Raw genomic sequence first — 17,203 nt, forward strand, 5'->3', positions numbered from 1 at the left:
GGGGCAAGCCTGGATCCGATTTACATTTTAACAAGATGATGCTGGCTGCTGTGTGGGGGATGGACTGTAGGTCTGCGCAGGTGGAAGCACGGGAAGACCATTTAGAGACAGTGGTAGACTGGACCCAGGGAAAATGAGAACAGGTCAGATTTGGGCTGATGTGGAGCAGGTGGGGTGGGTGATGGAGTTAGATGTCGGGGGAGAGGAAATGAGGGGGATGCCAGGTTTGGGACTAAAATAACCGGGTACATTGTGGTGCTATTACGGGGAAGAATTTTCTTGGGAGTGGGAGGTAGAGGTGGTGGGATCAAACAGTCTATTAAATCAGAGAAGCCTTTTACAATGGCAGGGGAGGGGAACAGCTACTGGTCACCCTCGCTTCTTGGTTTGAGAAGCTGTTTATAGAGGGCTGTGGTCCAGAGAGGACCTAACCCTTGGGGGAGGTCAGGGCTAACCTTCGCCTTGAATTTCCACACGCTCAGCTCCAACCCCTTTGTACCCAAGCCCCTGGGGCGCCTTCTCACCCTCTCGGCCGCTTCCCTGCTTTGCTGTCTGTTCTAGAAAGTGAAATGAAAACATTCACCTTGCACATCTGGTGCCCCAGGAGGCAGGAGGTGAGCGGAGCAGGGGGAAGCTGAAAGATACCAACCCAGGCTCTCCCCTCTCTGGTTGTTGGTCACCTGTGCTGCCCATCAGGGAAGGCCTCACTCCAGTTGCTTCAAAAGCTGTCGGAAAATTAACCAAGAAGCAGGAATGGTGCTTGGTTTCCGGGAGACTTGATCTTTATTTTGTACCCAGTCTGGTTGAGGCAGATAGGTAAGGGGTGTCCTGAAGGGAAGGACAGAGATGCCAACAGTACCCTGGGCTCTGCCTGTCCTGCTTCGTGGGGCCCAGGGCCTAGGCAGAGGCTCTGCACTCTTTCCACTGTCCTCCTGAAAGCTGGATCTGAACTCAGTGCTAGCCCCAGGCCCTACTGCTTTTTCGTTATTACCCTGATGTTCTTAGCTGATAAAACAGCTAGAGATTCCATCCGGTGTGGGTGATCTGAAGAATGATTGTTAGCTCTGGATGCCAGAACTCAAGTCTAGGTAACTTAAAAGGCCAGAGGTTGGGGCCTGAGCCAGCAGTGAGCACATAATAAATCCTTTTTTTTTTTAGACAGGGTTTCCCTCTTGTTGCCCAGGTGGGGTTGCAATAGTGCGATCTTGGCTCACTGCAACCTCCACCTCCCGGGTTCAAGTGATTGTCCTGCCTCAGCCTCCCAAGTAGCTGAGATTACAGGTGCCCGCCACCATGCCCAGCTAATTTTTTGTATTTTTAGTAGAGACGGGGTTTCGCCATGTTGCCCAAGCTGGTCTCGAACTCCTAGCCTCAGGTGATCCACCTGCCTTGGCCTCCCAAAGTGCTGGGATTACAGGCATGAGCCACCGCACCCAGCTATTTTTTATTATTATTATTATTTTAAAGACAGGGTCTCACTCTGTTGTCCAGGCTGGAGTGCAGTGGTGTGATCCTAGCTCTCTGCAGCCTTGAACTCCTGAGCTCAAGCGAGATTCCTGCCTCAGCCTCCCAAGCAGCTGGGACAACAGGCATGTGCCACCGCCCCTGGCAAATTTTTAAATTTTTAGTACAGATGAGATCTTGCTTTGTTGTCTAGGCTAGTTTCAAACTCCTGGCCTCGAGGTATCTTCCTGCCTTGACCACCCAAAGTGCTGAGATTACAGGTGTGAGCCACCACACCCTGCGGGTGCACACTCCATTGCTGCTGTGTCTGCTCTGCTCCTGCCCCCATGCTTCAGATAACTCTGCCTTCTGCCAGACCCACCCCCATCCTGTTAGAACCCCTGGAAGGGGCAGCAGGCATGGGGGACACTGGAGACATGGGCGTGCTCTGTGTGGGCTGCCACCTGGAGCAGGGTCCCTTGGCCACAAGTGCTGGGATGCTCTGTTGGTTCTTGCTGACCCTGATGCTGGTGCTGGGCCTGGGTAGGGGGCCTTGCTGCCAGATGCCTGAGTAGGGTGTGAGTCATGACCCTGGCCACATCAGGGGTCCCTGAAGCCACAAGCCCCAACACATCAGCCTCTGTGTCATCCAGGCTGCCACGGAGGATGAGGGGGCAGGCCCAGGCACTAGTGGTAGACTTGGCCACCAGGTTGCTGAGCAGAACCCCAGTGCTTGGGGACAGGTGTGCAGAGCCAAAGGAGCAGTTGAGCGAGGAGGTGAGAAGGAGCACAGAGCCGCTGCTGTCCACGGCGGCCAGGGCACTGCTCTCGGGGCTCACAGCAGTCTGCAGGAACGGTGGGCAGGGGTCAGGGATGGGCGCCCCGGAGCGCAGGGCTGCCTCCAACAGTGCCAGCAGTTCTGGGCCAGCTGAGGGACTGGGGGTGGTGAACAGGATGCCCTGGGGCACAGGTAGCTGCTCTGCTGGTTCCAAAGTGGGCCTGGGCACAGCCGAGGGCACCTCCACCCCCAGGTCTCCCGCCAGCAGACTCAGTAGAGCATCCCCAGCAAGGTCTGAGGTGGGAGCAAGGGCTGCCCTGCGAAGCACAGCTGCCAGCTGTGGGTTGGTGGCTCGGGCCCCAGCGCCCAGGGGTGTCCCATCAGCATGGCAAAGTAGTGGACAGAGGCCTTCTGTGCCCCGAGCCACCAGAGCCCTTGCCAGGGGTGTGTCCACCAGGAAGCCCAACTGAGCCAGCGTGGTGGGGCCCACTAGCAGGCGTGGCCAGGGCAGGCGGCCGAAGCGTGCATGCAGCAGGTGCAGGGTGGGCAGAGCCGCGGGCAGCCCCAGGCCGGGGGCCAGGGTCTGTGCTGGGCCTGATGTCAGGGCCGTGGAATTGCCTGAGGAACTATCGTGGAAGAGGCCCCAAAACATGGCACCTGCAGGAGACAGAGGGGTCCCTCAGCAGCCGCAGATCAAGGGTCACTGACTTGTTTCAGTCAAGATCCCTTGACTGAGCCTGGGATCAGGAGTTACTGACCAGGCCTGAGGTCAAAGTTCCACAGACCCGGGCTCAAGGGTCATAGCCTGGGGTTGGACTGCTGCCCAAACCCTAAGTCCTGCTCACTTAGCAGCCTTGAGGTCAGTGCTACTGACTCCCTAAGTTCCAGGTCACTGATCAGGCTGTGGGTTGGGGTTGCACTCTGGGGTCAGGGGTCACTGACCTAGCCCCGTGGCATGAGGATGCACCACTGCCAGGCACAATGCAGCTCCAACTCCAGCATCCACGACGTTGCCCCCGGCAACAAGCAGCTCTCGGCCTAGGTGGGAGCATGTGGCTGCAGCAAGGAAGGCACTGTCATGCAGCAACGAGGGGGGCTGGGCTGGTGACCCCTGACCCTCCCCTCCCCCAAGCCGCCCCCAGCACTGACTGACCTGCAGGGCTGATGATGGCACCGTGGTGGTATACGCCAGGGCTGTGGGAGTGTCCGCCGGGTGGAGGGGCCACAGAGCCCAAGCTTCCTGTCGACCTGCCCTGATTCTGGAGCTGCCTCACAGCCAGGGAGCAGCCAACAGCCAGCAGCAGCAGGGCTGCCACTACACGGGCCCAGGTTCCGGGCAGCCCGCCAGCCTTGTTCCTGCAGAGGGGGGGTGTCCTGAGCCACGGCTGGGACAGAGGGATGCCCAAGGACCCCAAGAGACCCCAGGGAATATTTCCCAAAAGGTTTGATTTAGCAAGAGGAGCACAAGTCAGCCAAGGAGAAAGGGCTTCTTGGCAGCGGGCACAGCTTGGGCAAAGACATGGAGATGGGAAAGCACCTGGGGAAACTGAGCCTAGCTAGGGAGGGAGCCTCTGGAGGGGAGATTGGTGGGGCAGTGTCCACTCAGGTGGGAGGGAGGCCCAGTGGGGTGCGGCAGGCAGGAGAGAAGGGGCTGGGGAGCAGGCCCAGCCAGGCATAGCCAGGCCCCAACCTGCCCAGCAGGTGCCTCCTGCACCAGGACTTGGGGGCTGGGGACCTTTGACAAAGCAGCAGATGGGACAGAGGCTGGCTTGGTACAAATGTCCCTCCAGATGCGCAGACATTTGATTGGGTCAGGCCAAGTCTCGGGCTACAGCCTGGGTTTTCCCCCACATTGACCGTACAGTGCCTGGAGCTAAACCCAGCAGGGAGTCGCCTGGTCCCCCTGAGGGGCTCCAGAGAGAGGGACTTGCCAACCTCAAGCCTGGGGAGCCTGGTGCCCAGACCCCTCCCTTACTTACCTGGAAGAGTCCTGGTGCCTCCAGGGGTTTAGAACCAGCACCTCTGATGTCTCCTCCTCCTCCACTTCCTCCTCCGACTCCAAGCTTGGCTCCCAGGGGAGCAGCTTCTGATAGACCACGGGCTCTTCTGCCCGCTCCATGGCCCCCCAGTGCTCGCCCCAGCCCTCCTGCCTGCCAGCCTTCCCGGCTGTGTCTCAGAGGCCCTGCCCAAGCCTGGCAGGTAGGAGGTGGCAGCGACCTTGGGGAAGGGTGGGGGTGGAATCCAGAACAGGTCTGGGCAGGGCACGGGGCCAAGGAGGCTGCATGTGAGCCTGCCCCATTAGGACACAAGGCCCGAGGAGCTCTCGCGACAGGGTTCCCGGTGTGACTGCCTGTAAGGGGCCACAGCTCAGTGAGGTCGAGAAGGAGTTCAGCCTTAATGCCACAACCTTGATACCCAGGCACCTACTGGGCTCCTCCCCTTGGGGGATGTAGCCCATGGATCCCACCTGGGACTCTAGGGACTGTGGACTTGAATTAGAGCTACGGTTACACGGTGGCTTGGGTCAGAGCTCCCACGTGCTTGAGTCTGCACGTGACTAGGTTCTGGCGTAGGGGTGTCTGGTCTCTGGCCGGGGTCAAGGCTCAGCCTGTGGCTACTCTGGTCTGGGTTTCTTTGAGGAGCAACTTGGTTCGTAACTCCCTGTGCGTGTTTTGCGACTCTTGTCCAGAAGGTAGCGCCACAGCCTGGAAACCAACATTTCTAAATTCATTCTAGGATTCCCATCAAGGACTTGTTGCAAAACAGTGCTGTTTGTAACAGTCCCAAATTGGAAAGTGCCCAAACATCCATTATCGTTAGAATGAATGATGTAAGTCACAATGGACCACTCTGCAGCAAAGAGAATGAGTGATCTACAATTATATGCAATAATATACACAGGTCTGACAAGCATAAGGACGAGGGAAAGCAGCCAGGCAGGAGACAGCACACGCTATATGCTTTCATTTACACAAAGTACACAAACAGGCAGCAACAAAAGAGCAACAACAGTCTGCCCTTAGAAGTCAGATAGTGACTGGAGGAGGTACCAGGGGGTTTCTGAAATGCTGGAGATGTCCTTTCTTTCTTTCTTTCCTTCCTTTCTTTCCTTTCCTTTTTCCTTTACCTTTCTTTTCTTTCTCTTCTTTCTTTCTTGACAGAGTTTTCGTTCTTGTTGCCCAGGTTGGAGTGCAATGGTGCAATCTCAGCTCACTGCAACTTCCACCTCCTGGGTTCAAGCAATTCTTCTGCCTCAGCCTCCCGAGTAGCTGGGATTACAGGCACATACCACCACGCCTGGCTAATTTTTTGTATTTTTAGTAGAGACAGGGTTTCACCATGTTGGCCAGCCTGGTCTTGAACTCTTGACCTCAGGTGATCCGCCTGCCTCAGCCTCCCAAAGTACTAGGATTATGGGTGTGAGCCACCGCGCCCGACTGAGATGTTGTTTCTTAATCTGAGTGTTGGTGACACAAGTGCCCTGGGTGTGAAAATGCATCGAGTTGAGCATTGATGACGTGTACTTTTCTATGTGAATATTGTCTTTCAATAAAAAAGTAAAAATGAAAAAGCTCAGGTATTTTCTACATGAAAACAACAACCATAAAAATCATCCTTTGAATCATCCATCATCCCATCTGGCTCTCCAGCTGCTTCCCTTTCTCGCGGCCTCTTCACGAGCAAGTACACGGGTTCTTTAAGATTGGTGTGCATCACGATCACCTGAGGAGCTTGTTAAGTCAGCTCGCTAGGCTCCCCTCCTAGAAAGTCTGGCTTCAGGTGTAGGGTCTAGAATGTGCTTTCCTAATTGCCACAGTCCTGGAACCACACCTTCAGTCTAAAAAAAAAGTGTGCACCTGCTGTGTTCACCTCTTTCTCTCCTGTTTCTTCCCTTAGCTGGTTTCTGTCTCTAGTTCCCCAGAGAAACCTTTGGTTTCCTTTTTTTTTTTCTTGGGCCAATAAAAAACCAACCAACCAACCAAATAGAGCAGCCTAGGGTTGCCACCTTCTAATTTTGCCAATGGTGGGGAGATGGGAATCAAAATGACCATTTTTATGATTTTATGACATTTATGTTATAAAATAATTTGGTTTCACTTTCTGTTAACACAGGGTAAGAAGGTTAGAATCTCAGAATGAAGGTCCATCCTTCCTTCCTGGGAAAAGGCATCTGAGAGCCTTAGGGCTCTGTGCTGCCCCCATCTCCTGCCCCAGCCTCAGCCTGGCCTTCGGGCTCCTAGCATTATTCCTTTTGTCCAGCAGGCAGAATTATTTTCGGCCCCTACCCTGCCCAGCCAACATTCCTCTGCTCTTAGAGCTAGGTCCTGACAAGCTCTTTGGGACAAGACCTCCACAGGTTGGGTTCTGGGAACATTTCCTAGTTCCCAGAACCTCTCATTCCTTTCTCATTCCTGCAGCTCTGGACCTATTAGCTAAGCTCCAATTCGATGCAGCTGGGTGCTGGGGATAAACGTGCTCAGGCCAAAGTAGCTTCAGGGGTAGATGGAGTCAGTCATTTGAGGGCTCAGAGTAGGGGTGGGGGTTGGCAATGGCTTCAGGAGAACTGGGTCTAGTTCTGTGTCTGCTAATAACTGAATATATGACTGCAGGTGAGACATTTAACCTCTGGGAGTCTTGACTCCACTTCTGTAAAATGAGGATAACAATATTTATCCTCCTAGGGTTTTGAGGATTACACAAGAAAATATGTTTAAAGCCTCCAGACCAGTGCTTAGTACAGAGCAGTCCCTCCAAAAGCATGAGTTCCTTTCTCTCTGCTCTGTGAGCCTCAGTCTCCCCAGTGATTATTATGGATAATCTACATTCGCATGTCCATGCACACACACACACACACACACGCAAAAGGTGGCTTGAAGTCTGTAGATTCATTAATTTCTTCATTCATTTCTTCATTCGTCCACTTATCCTAATGGTTCTCAACCTTAGATACACATTACAATTACCTGGCAAGCTCTGAAAAATTCTAATACCTATGCAGACCAGTTAAATAATGAAATCAGGACCTCTAGATTGTAGCTTCATCCATTGTTGAAGCTTCCCAGGTGTTTTCAATGGGCAGGCAAGGTTGAGAACCACTGCTTTAGCTAGTGATGTCTGCAATTGAAATCACCTGTAGCAATTGGAAAAACCCCAAACACCAATCTCCTGGTCCCTCCCTTTCTCATACTCCCACGCCAATTGAATCAGCTTCTCTGAAAGTGAGTCTCAGTCATGATGATGTTTTGTTTTGTTTTGTTTTGAGATGGAGTTTTGTTCTTGTTGCCCAGGCTGGAGTGCAATGGTGCAATCTCAGCTCACCACAACCTCCGCCTCCCGGGTTCAAGCGATTCTCCTGCCTCAGCCTCCCAAGTAGTTGGGATTACAGGCGTCCACCACCACGCCCGGCTAATTTTTGTATTTTTAATAGAGACAGGGTTTCACTATGTTGACCAGGCTGGTCTCAAACTCCTGGCCTCAGATTGATCTCTCAGCCTTGACCTCCCAAAGTGCTGGGATTGCAGGCTTGAGCCACCGCACCTGGCCTCTGACTGCTCCTTCTAACCAAGAAGGGACCCCTGAGACGAGGAACAAGGAAGAGTATGGACCCCACATGTGTCTAAGCCTTTCCCCAGGTTGACTTTATAATTGGCCTTCTTGGACATGCTGGGATTTAACTCTAATTATAGAATGGAGACAATGACGTATGCGTATGTGGCAGGGTTGGGGGTGGGGATAGAAGGGGCTTTTCTTTGCAAGGTATCTCTCTCTGTGCAATGTGACCAAAATACCAGAATATTATTGTTAAAGTACTTTTAAAAAATTATTCCAGGTGATTCCAGTTGTGATACAATGGCATTCAGAAATTCTTAACTCAGAGCCAGCATCCAATAGTCCCTGAAAGACATGGGTATTCCCATTTCCTGAGTTTACAGTTACCCTAGTAAATGGCAAATCCTCATTCTTTTTTTTTTTTTTTTTTTTTTTTTTTGAGATGGAGCCTTGCTCTGTTGCCCAGGCTGGAGTGCAATGGCACGATCTCGGCTCACTGCAACCTCCACCTCCCAGGTTCAAGAGGGAACAAGAGGGAAACTCTGTCTTAAAAAAAAAAAAAAAGGCAGTGATTCCTATCATATTTCAGTTTAATTTAGGGGCTTGTACAAGGCAGAAGACAGATGGGCCTTGGAAAATAACAGGAGATATAGTTTAAAAAAAAAGTCACTCAAATTGTAGCTGCTGTTCTAGGTGTTTCTTTTTCTTTCTTTCTTTCTTTCTTTCTTTCTTTCTTTTTTTTTTTTTTTTTTTTTGAGACAGTCTTGCTCTGTTGCCCAGGCTGGAGTGCAGTAGTGCAATCTCGGCTCACTGCAACCTCCATCTCCTGGGTTCAAGCAATTCTACCTCAGCCTCCCGAGTAGCTGGAATTACAGGTGCCCGCCACCACACCCGGCTAATTTTTGCATTTTTAGTAGACACAAGGTTTCACCACGTTGGCCAGGCTGGTCTTGAACTCCTGACGTCAGGTGATCCACCCACCTCGGCCTCCCAAAGTGCCGGGGTTACAGGCATGAGCCACCATGCCCGGCCTCTAGGTGTTTCTTTATGGGGAAAATCAACATAGCTCCTAGAAAATGCTTTCTTTCTTTTTTTTTTTTTTTTTTTTTTTTTTGAGATGGAGTTAGTCTCTGTCACCCAGGCTGGAGCACAGTGGCACAATCTTGGCTCACTGCAACCTCTGCCTCCCAGGTTCAAGCGATTCTCTTGTCTCAGCCTCCCGAGTAGCTGGGATTACAGGCATGTGCCACCATGCCTGGGTAATTTTTGTATTTTTAATAGAGACGGGGGTTTTACTGTGTTGGCCAGGTTGGTCTCGAACTCCTGACCTCAGGTGATCTGCTTGCCTCGGCCTCCCAAAGTGCTGGGATTACCGGCATAAGCCACTGCACCCAGCCAAATGCTTTGTTCTTTATCCCAATAGCCAGATAATCCAGAAGTCATTTGTTTTTACCTGGTAGGGACAGCAGTGCACCTTTACAATCTTGCCTCAGAGTTGTGGCAACACAGTATCTAATGGTCAGTGTCAGGGATACAAACCATGGCAGCTGGTGCTCAGATGAGGTGGAGACAGTGGTGCCTTCCCCAGACAGTTCTGCAACGTGATTTTGAGCACTGGTCTTGGCTGCATAGCCTCTGAGCTAGCTCTCCAACAGCTGTACCCCCCATCCACTTTCTGTGCCCATAGATTTTTCATAAATTTATTTTCTATTTAACTCAGGCAGAAGCGTGTCTTTTGTTTACAATTAGTAACACTGACTGATGCATATACTTCTAGGAGTCCCTAGAGGGCAGCAAACAGCACCTGCCGTTTGAAGCGGGAACAGGGAGGCAGAAGCAGCGCCGGATCACATTGGATCACGCTGGATCACGTTGGACGCTGGCTCAAAGTCTCTGCAAAGGTAAAGAGGGCATTTGTGCTTTCCTGACCTGTTGGCTCTCAGGAAGAGTGTGTCTTAGACCTGGACTAAGGAGACTCAGACTAAGGAAGTTCAATTCCAGCAGGAGCCCATTGCTTTGTCAATTTTTTTTTCTTCATATTTCTAAAGCAGAAGGGATGAATTATGAGGCGCTTGTGGTGTCTCTTTCCTGGTAGCATCTACTTCTTTATTCACTGCTTTTACCTCTTGTCAAACGTATTTTAGTTGCCTTTGGGCCTCAGCCTTTGTCCTGTACTGAGAGTCTTATTTATCTTAGACATTACCTGTGTGCCACCACAACCAGGTTCCTGGCTGCCTACCCTCCATTCTTCTCCCTAATAGCATCCAGATTTTCTTTTTCTTTTTTTTCTTTTTTTTGAGACAGAGTCTCGGTGTGTGTGCAGTGGCGCGATCTCAGCTCACTGCAATCTCTGTCTCCCAGGTTCAAGCGATTCTCCTGCCTCAGCCTCCCAAGTAGCTGGGATTACAGGCATGCACCACCACGCCTGGCTAATTTTTGTATTTTTTTTAGTAGAGACAGGGTTTCTCCATGTTGGTCACGCTGGTCTTGAACTCCCAACCTCAGGTGATCTGCCCACCTTGGCCTCCCAAAGTGCTGGGATTACAGGCGTGAGCCACCATGCCTGGCCCAGATTTTCTTTTCTTTCTTTCTTTCTTTCTATCTTTTTTTTTTTTTTTTTTATTTGAGGCAGAGTTTTCCTCTCCCAAGTAGCTGGGATTACAGGCATGCACCACCATGCCCGGCTAATTTTGTGTTTTTTTAGTAGACACAGCGTTTCTCCATGTTGGTCAGGCTGGTCTCAAACTCCTGACCTCAGGTGATCTGCCCACCTCGGCCTCCCAAAGTGCTGGGATTACAGGCATGAGCTACCGCGCCTGGCCCAGATTTTCTAATAGGGAATTATTCCTTGCTACTGTGTGTCAAATCCTGGGGAGAGAAGCCAAGGTCATTAGCAGTTCTAGGGTTTGGGGCTGACCTAGAGGAAAATGACCACGAGATGGCAGTAGCAGGCAATGAGCTTTATTGGGATGGCTCTGGGACAGAGTTACCTGTGAGGGGAAGTCCCCCGTAGCAGGGGTCCTTCTAAGGATAGTGATGCAGGGCCACCATCCAGGAAGAGAAGACAAGAGAGCTTCTGGGGAGAGGGGTATCAGAGAGGGGGTTTACATGTCTAGATGAGGAGGGGTGTCTCCAGGTCAAAGAACTGCCAAGGGCAGCCCTGGCTTGGGCTTTTATAGCCCCAGGGTTTGTCCTCTCTATGGCCAGCAGATGTTGGGTGCAGTTTGGCAGGGTATATAAAGCAGGCAGGCTCTAAGTGGCTAGAAATATGTTTATTTGGGCTTTTTAATTTAAAGCAATTGGATGTGTAAAAAACTGAGTTTAGCTCTCATGGGGTTTTTGAGCTAGCAGTCCTGTTGTGAAGAAGTAAACAGCGTAGGACTCAAGGTACAACTCATTTATATGACAGAGGTGAATAACAGTGCCTGCCTCCCCCACTCTCTCCCACTACAGAGGTCAAGGGAGCAGATCCTTCCTCAGTCTCCCCTGCTTGTGTAGCCAAGGGCAAACATGGGGCCTAAGCTCAGTCAGTTCGGGAATTGTCCCCAGGTCTTTAAAATTTTATTTATTTATGTATTTATTTTTGAGACAGGGTCTTGCTCTGTTACCCATGCTGCAGTGCAGTGGTGCAGTCGTGGCTCACTGCAGCCTTGATCTCCTAGGCTCAAGTGATCCTCCTGCCTCGGCCTTTTGAGTAGCTGAGATCACAGGTATGCACCACCATGCCCAGCTAATGTTTACATTTTCTGTAGAGATGGGGTCTTGCTATGTTGCCCAGGCTGGTCTCAAACTCCTGGCTTCAAAAGATCCTCCTTCCTTGCCCTTCCAAAGTGTTAAGATTACAGGTGTGAGCCCACCTCACACCTCTCACTTTTTTTCGTGAGACAGTATCTTGCTCTGTCTCCCAGGCTGGAGGGCAGTGGTTCAGTCTCAGCTCACTGCAACCTCTGCCTCCTGGGCTCACGCGATCCTCCCACCTCAGCCTCCCGAGTAGTTGGGACTACCGGCATGAGCTACCACATCCAGCTAATTTTTTTTTTTTTTTTTTAATAGAGATGAGGTTTCGCTATGTTGCCCAGACTGGTCTCAAACTCCTGGGCTCAACCAATCTGCCCACCACCTCCCAAAGCATCTAGATTTTCTTTTTCCTTTTTTCTTTCTTTTTCTTTTTCTTTTTTTTTTTTTTTTTTTTTGAGATGAAGTCTCGTTCTGTCACCCAGGTTGGAATGCAGTTGTGCCATCTAGGCTCACTGCAACCTCTCCCTCCCAGGTTCAAGTGATTCGCCCACCTCAGCCTCACAAGTAGCTGGGACTACAAGTGTGCACCACCATGCCTAGCTAATTAATTTTTGTATTTTAGTAGAGATGGGGTTTCACCACGTTGCCCAGGCTGGCCTCGAACTCCTGAGCTCAGGCAATCCGCCCACCTTGGCCTTCTAAAGTGCTAGGATTACAGGTGTGAGCCACCGCGCCTGGCCTAGATTTTCTAACTGGGAATTATTAAATAGCCTGGGTTTGAGCCACTGTACCCAGCCCTCCCCAGGCCTTTTCATATGTGTGTGTGACTTCAGTATTTGGAGATTTGGAGATTAGAATCATTGGCCAGTCTGGCCCTATCGAGAGACTCTGCCATGCTGCTTCTCGATTCTTTTTATTTACGTATTTATTTTAAGATGGAGTCTTACTCTGTCATCCAGGCTGGAGTACAGTGGCATGATCTCAGCTCACTGCAACCCCCACCTCCCGGGTTCAAGCAATTCTCCTGCCTCAGCCTCCTGAGTAGCTGGGATTACAGGAATGTGCCACCACAACCAGCTAATTTTTGCATTTTTTAGTAGAGACGGGGTTTCACCAGGTTGGCCAGGCTGGTCTCAAACTCCTGACCTCAGGTGACCCGCCCGCCTTGGCCTCCCAAAGTGCTGGGATTACAGGCGTGAGCCACTGAGCCCGCTACTTCTCGCTTCTTGATCCTTTAGAGCAGGCTTTGTCAACCAGGTCACTCCTCTGAACCACAGAACTCAGGAATGATTTTCCCAATTCTCCAAAGAGCCTTTGCCCTTTCGCTTTCTTCCTGCTGGAATTCCGACTCTAGGCCTGGGCCCCGGGGATGGCAAGGCTGCGCCAAGGACAGTGCGGCAGGCAGTAAACGGAGGCTGGGCCTTACTGACATCTCAACCAGCGGTGTCAGCCCTGGACTCTAGATCTTTACGTTTCTTGTCACATGGGCAAAATAAAGCTCTCCTTTGTGTAGCTGTGAGGTTGAACAAATAGGACTCACAGTCTGCCTTTATTTTAATCTCCTAATCTCCATTCAAATGTGTTTTGTGGGGATGGCCCATCACCATTCTTTTGAATGGAATATAGGGCAGGCCCATGTCTTTTTGGGACACTCTCTTTTGGTAAAAAGTTTTTGGGTCACTTTAAGTTATAAAAGTTTCATTTCAACCAGGCGCAGTGGCTGCTCACACCTGTAATCCCAGCACTTTGGGAGGCTGAGGCGGGTGGATCGCCTGAGGTCAGGAGTTTGAGACCAGCCTGGCCAACATGGTGAAATGCTGTCTCTACTAAAAGTACAAAATTAGCCAGGCAGGGTGGTGGGTGCCTGTAATCCCAGCTACTCGGGAGGCTGAGGCAGGAGAATCACTTGAACCTGGGAGGCAGAGGTCGTAGTGAGCTGAGATCGCACTACTGCACTCCGGCCTGCGAGATTGAGTGAGACCCTGTCTCAAAAAAAAAAAAAAAGGTTCATTTCAATAATTGCAATTAAAAAATAAGCGTGGTCCCATTCATGGAGCTGGAGGGTAGAGCAGTGGTTGCCAGGGGCTGGGGGAGGCGGGCTGGGACTTGTTGTTTAGTGTGTGTGGGGTTCCGTCTGGGATGATGAGTAGCTTCTGTGGATGGCTGCGCAACAGCATGAGCATATTTGGGGCCACTGAAATGATTGTAAATTGGTTAAAATGGTAAATTGTGTGTTATGTATATTGTATCATGATGAAAAAATGCAAAAAAAAAGTATAAGCCAAAAAAACCCAAAACACCCCACAGCCCCTCCCCCAAATGTAAAAGTCCATTTAAAGTTAAAAACTTCTCCCTTGCACCTTCTCAGTCTGTTTTGGGCAAGTAGCATGCAACAGGAAAAGGGTGTGTGTGTGTGTGTGTGTGTGTGTGTGTGTGTGTGTGTGTGTGTGTGTGTATGAAAGGGTATGGTGAAGAGGGAGAGACTCTAATTAACTTCTCAATGTACCCTCCAACCCCCACCTGCTCCTACGCCCTGGGATTCTCCTCCTCACTCACTTGGCTGCTTTTGTACCCCCAGGGTTGACATGGCGCGGGAAGAGGTAAAAAGGGGCAGGAAAGATCTGATTTTGTATTGTACGAGCTGGTACAGAAGCTTCCTGGGCTTTGTATACAGCTGACTTTTTATCTATTGGGACACTTTTTAAAGTCCTTCCAAGACCTCCAGCCGACCCCATTATTGGGGTCTCACCTCCAATTCCCCGGGTATAGCTGAACTCTTCTTGGCTCACAAGCAGCTCAGGCATCAGTTTCTTGCTGCTGGGGCCGCATCTTTCTCTCCAGGTGGTGTTCCTGGGCAGGTTTTATTCTTTGTTTGTTTTGTTTTGTTTTTTTAAATAACTCTTGCTCAAGGTTTGGCAGGTTTTAATGTGGCCTGATGCTGGTTCTCCCTCCCTCATAGCTCACATCTGGTCCATAGGAAACAATCACACATCCTTTTCCTACAATAGATTTTAGGGGTACCAGTTTCCAGTGCAGCCAACTCTCTTCAAGATGTGATCAAAACCACTATCAGCTAGCACATCTCTCATGCACTGAATTTAAAAACTTTTTTTTGTAGAGATGGGGTCTTGTCATGTTCACCAGGCTGGTTTTGAACTCCTAGGCTTGAGCAATCTTCCCACTTCGGCCTCCCAAAATGCTGGGATTATAGGCATAGCCACTGCTCCAGGACTTGGATTTTAAAAATCTGATTTATTGAGGTATTTATATATATATACGTATTTATATATATATATTTATTTATTTTTTTTTTTTTTTGAGACGGGGTCTTGCTCTGTCACCCAGGCTGGAGTGCAGTGGCACAATCTCGGTTCACTGCAACCTTCGCCTCCCGGGTTCAAGCAATTCTCCTGCCTCAGCCTCACAAGTAGCTGGGACTACAGGCGCCCACCGCCAAGCCCAGCTAATTTTTGTATTTTTAGTAGAGACAGGGTTTCACCATATTGGCCAGGCTGGTCTCGAGCTCCTGACCTCGTGATCCACCCACCTCAGCCTCCCAAAGTGCTGGGATTACAGGCATGAGCCACCGCGCCCAGCTGAGGTATAATTTACATAAAGTAAAAGTCACCAATTTTTGTGTATATTGCCAGCAACTGACACCACAATTAAGACAACAAAGGAACCGATTGCTCCCGCAGCCAACACTATAGTTCACCATGGAGGACCCCGTGGACAGTTCCAAGCCTCCCTCTGCATGACCATTTCCTGGGCGGAAGTCCTTTGAGCTAAGTGGGAAATTTGGGCAGTACCCAACCTATGTAGATGAACCACATCCTGGCACTGGGGAAGTGGAAAATTTGGAGCACCCAAATTGATGCTCGATCCAACCCACTGATGACACCTCATCCCATCACAGCAAGTTAGGTGTTTCTTTGCTTTTTGTTTGAAGTGTTAACGTGAGAATCTCTTATCTGTAGGACTCTCCAGGGAGTTGTATCTTGTGATTCCAGTAGTGGAAAGAACAAAATCAAAACACTGTGTGGCGAAATCCTCAAAGGGAAGGACCCGGAATTCACATCCTTCGAGATATCATCTGTACCTCAGCACTGTTGTGACCCGGTGGGCAACATAGTAGCAGGGTCGAGGGACAAAATGCATGCTAATAGTCTCTAGGCTCAAAAATGATTCAAGACCCTGATGGTGCCTCTCCAACGACCAACACACAGGGATGGTGCCAACCTGTCACTCAATGACAACGCAGGGCTGGCGACTAACTGGTTTAATTCGAGACCGTGTGTTGGACCACTTGTCTGTGCTTTGATAATGGAGAATTTGAGTCCCCGGAAAAAGAGCTACTCGACCAGGTTAGACTAGTGGCTGGTAGAGTGCGAATGACAACATACTATACCATCAAGATGTTCCTGGATCAGTGTACCGACCGATCTATTGCACTACTGTCAGTTGTAACCAAGATTGTTGTATTCGAGGAGAAAGACACTTGCCTGGAAAACACACGGAAAGTTTTTTGAGTATGGGGGAGCCCTGCACCACCCCATTATGATTTGAGGTCTCTCCTCGGATGCTCCCAAATCTGGCAACGGTGGCAAACTATTGGGCTGAAAGACTCAATCCAGTGTATTCTGGATTTAAGGCTCATGACATAATGCCCGGAGCGAATATCACACTTCCACTTACTCAGATGGCTGCCTCTCACTGAGTGTCAAGAGGAACAGGGACGGGCATATGGTCACTCCAACTTTGAACATCCTAAAGGATTATGGGGTAACAGGCTACAAATGAATACGGTCAGTTCCCTATTAAAAAAAAAAAAAAAAGCCCCTCATCAGACCTCAGCAGCCAAGATGGTGAAGGAGATCGAGAGCAAGCTTGCTTTTTAGAAAGCCTTGGATGCCACAGGCGATAAACTTGTAGTAGTTGACTTCTCAGCCACGTGGTGTGGACCTTGCAAAATGATCAAGCCTTTCTTTATCCCCTCTCTGGAAAGTATTCCAACGGGGTATTCCTTGAAGTAGATGTGGATGACTGTCAGGATGTTGCTTCAGAGTGTGAAGCCGAATGCATGCCAACATTCCAGTGTTTTAAGAAGGGACAAAAGGTGGGTGAATTTTCTGGAGCCCATAAGGAAAAGCTTGAAGCCACCATTCATGAATTAGTCTAATCGTGTTTTCTGAAAACATAACCAGCCATTGGCTATTTAAAACTTGTAATTTTTTTAATTTACAAAAATATATAAAGCATGAAGACTATAAACTCAAATACCATCTGGGTGACAATAAAACATTAATTATAACACTTTAAAAAAAGACAAAGACCATTTCCAACAACCAAGCATTTTCCTAGTACCCCTTTGCTCCACCCCTCACCTCTGCTCCTTGACAACCACTCATCTGATTTTGATCCCTATATGTTGCTGTTTACCTAAGAAATCATGTTGTGAGGACTTATATATTGTAAATGGAATCATACCAGATGTACTTGTTCACATCTGGCTTCTTTCACTTAGCATGAAGCCTTTGAGAAGCATCCATGTCATTGCGTGCATCCGTTTTTTCTTTTCATTGCTAAGTAGTGTTTATTGTATCTATGTACCACAATGTATCGATTCACCCATGGATGTAGACTGGATGGTTTCCAATTGTTTACTATAATGAATATAGGCATTATAAGCATTTG

The 17,203-nt window shown here is 49.8% G+C and overlaps 1 protein-coding gene and 1 pseudogene across 5 annotated transcripts; one reads left to right on the forward strand and one right to left on the reverse strand.

The window, feature by feature from the left end:
• Positions 1-760: 760 nt before the first annotated feature.
• Positions 761-4,676, reverse strand: GGT6 (gamma-glutamyltransferase 6). 5 transcript variants are annotated; one of them, XM_063799507.1, is made up of 4 exons: positions 4,201-4,676; positions 3,375-3,577; positions 3,164-3,259; positions 761-2,288 (listed from the first exon to the last, which is right to left on the reverse strand). In XM_063799507.1, the coding sequence occupies exons 1-4, from the start codon at positions 4,338-4,340 to the stop codon at positions 2,131-2,133; spliced, it is 597 nt and encodes a 198-aa protein (XP_063655577.1). In that variant the 5' UTR covers positions 4,341-4,676; the 3' UTR covers positions 761-2,130. The 5 variants fall into 5 exon arrangements, with proteins under 5 accessions (XP_063655577.1, XP_063655575.1, XP_016786750.1 ...); XM_063799505.1 differs by having other exon boundaries at positions 761-2,878; positions 4,201-4,673; XM_016931261.3 differs by having other exon boundaries at positions 761-2,878; positions 3,164-3,277; positions 4,201-4,672.
• Positions 4,677-9,548: 4,872 nt separating this feature from the next.
• LOC134808935 (thioredoxin-like) lies at positions 9,549-16,764 on the forward strand (annotated as a pseudogene).
• Positions 16,765-17,203: the final 439 nt, after the last annotated feature.

This window comes from Pan troglodytes, chromosome 19 (assembly GCF_028858775.2).
Source record: "Pan troglodytes isolate AG18354 chromosome 19, NHGRI_mPanTro3-v2.0_pri, whole genome shotgun sequence".
In the NCBI taxonomy this organism is placed as follows: domain Eukaryota; kingdom Metazoa; phylum Chordata; class Mammalia; order Primates; family Hominidae; genus Pan; species Pan troglodytes.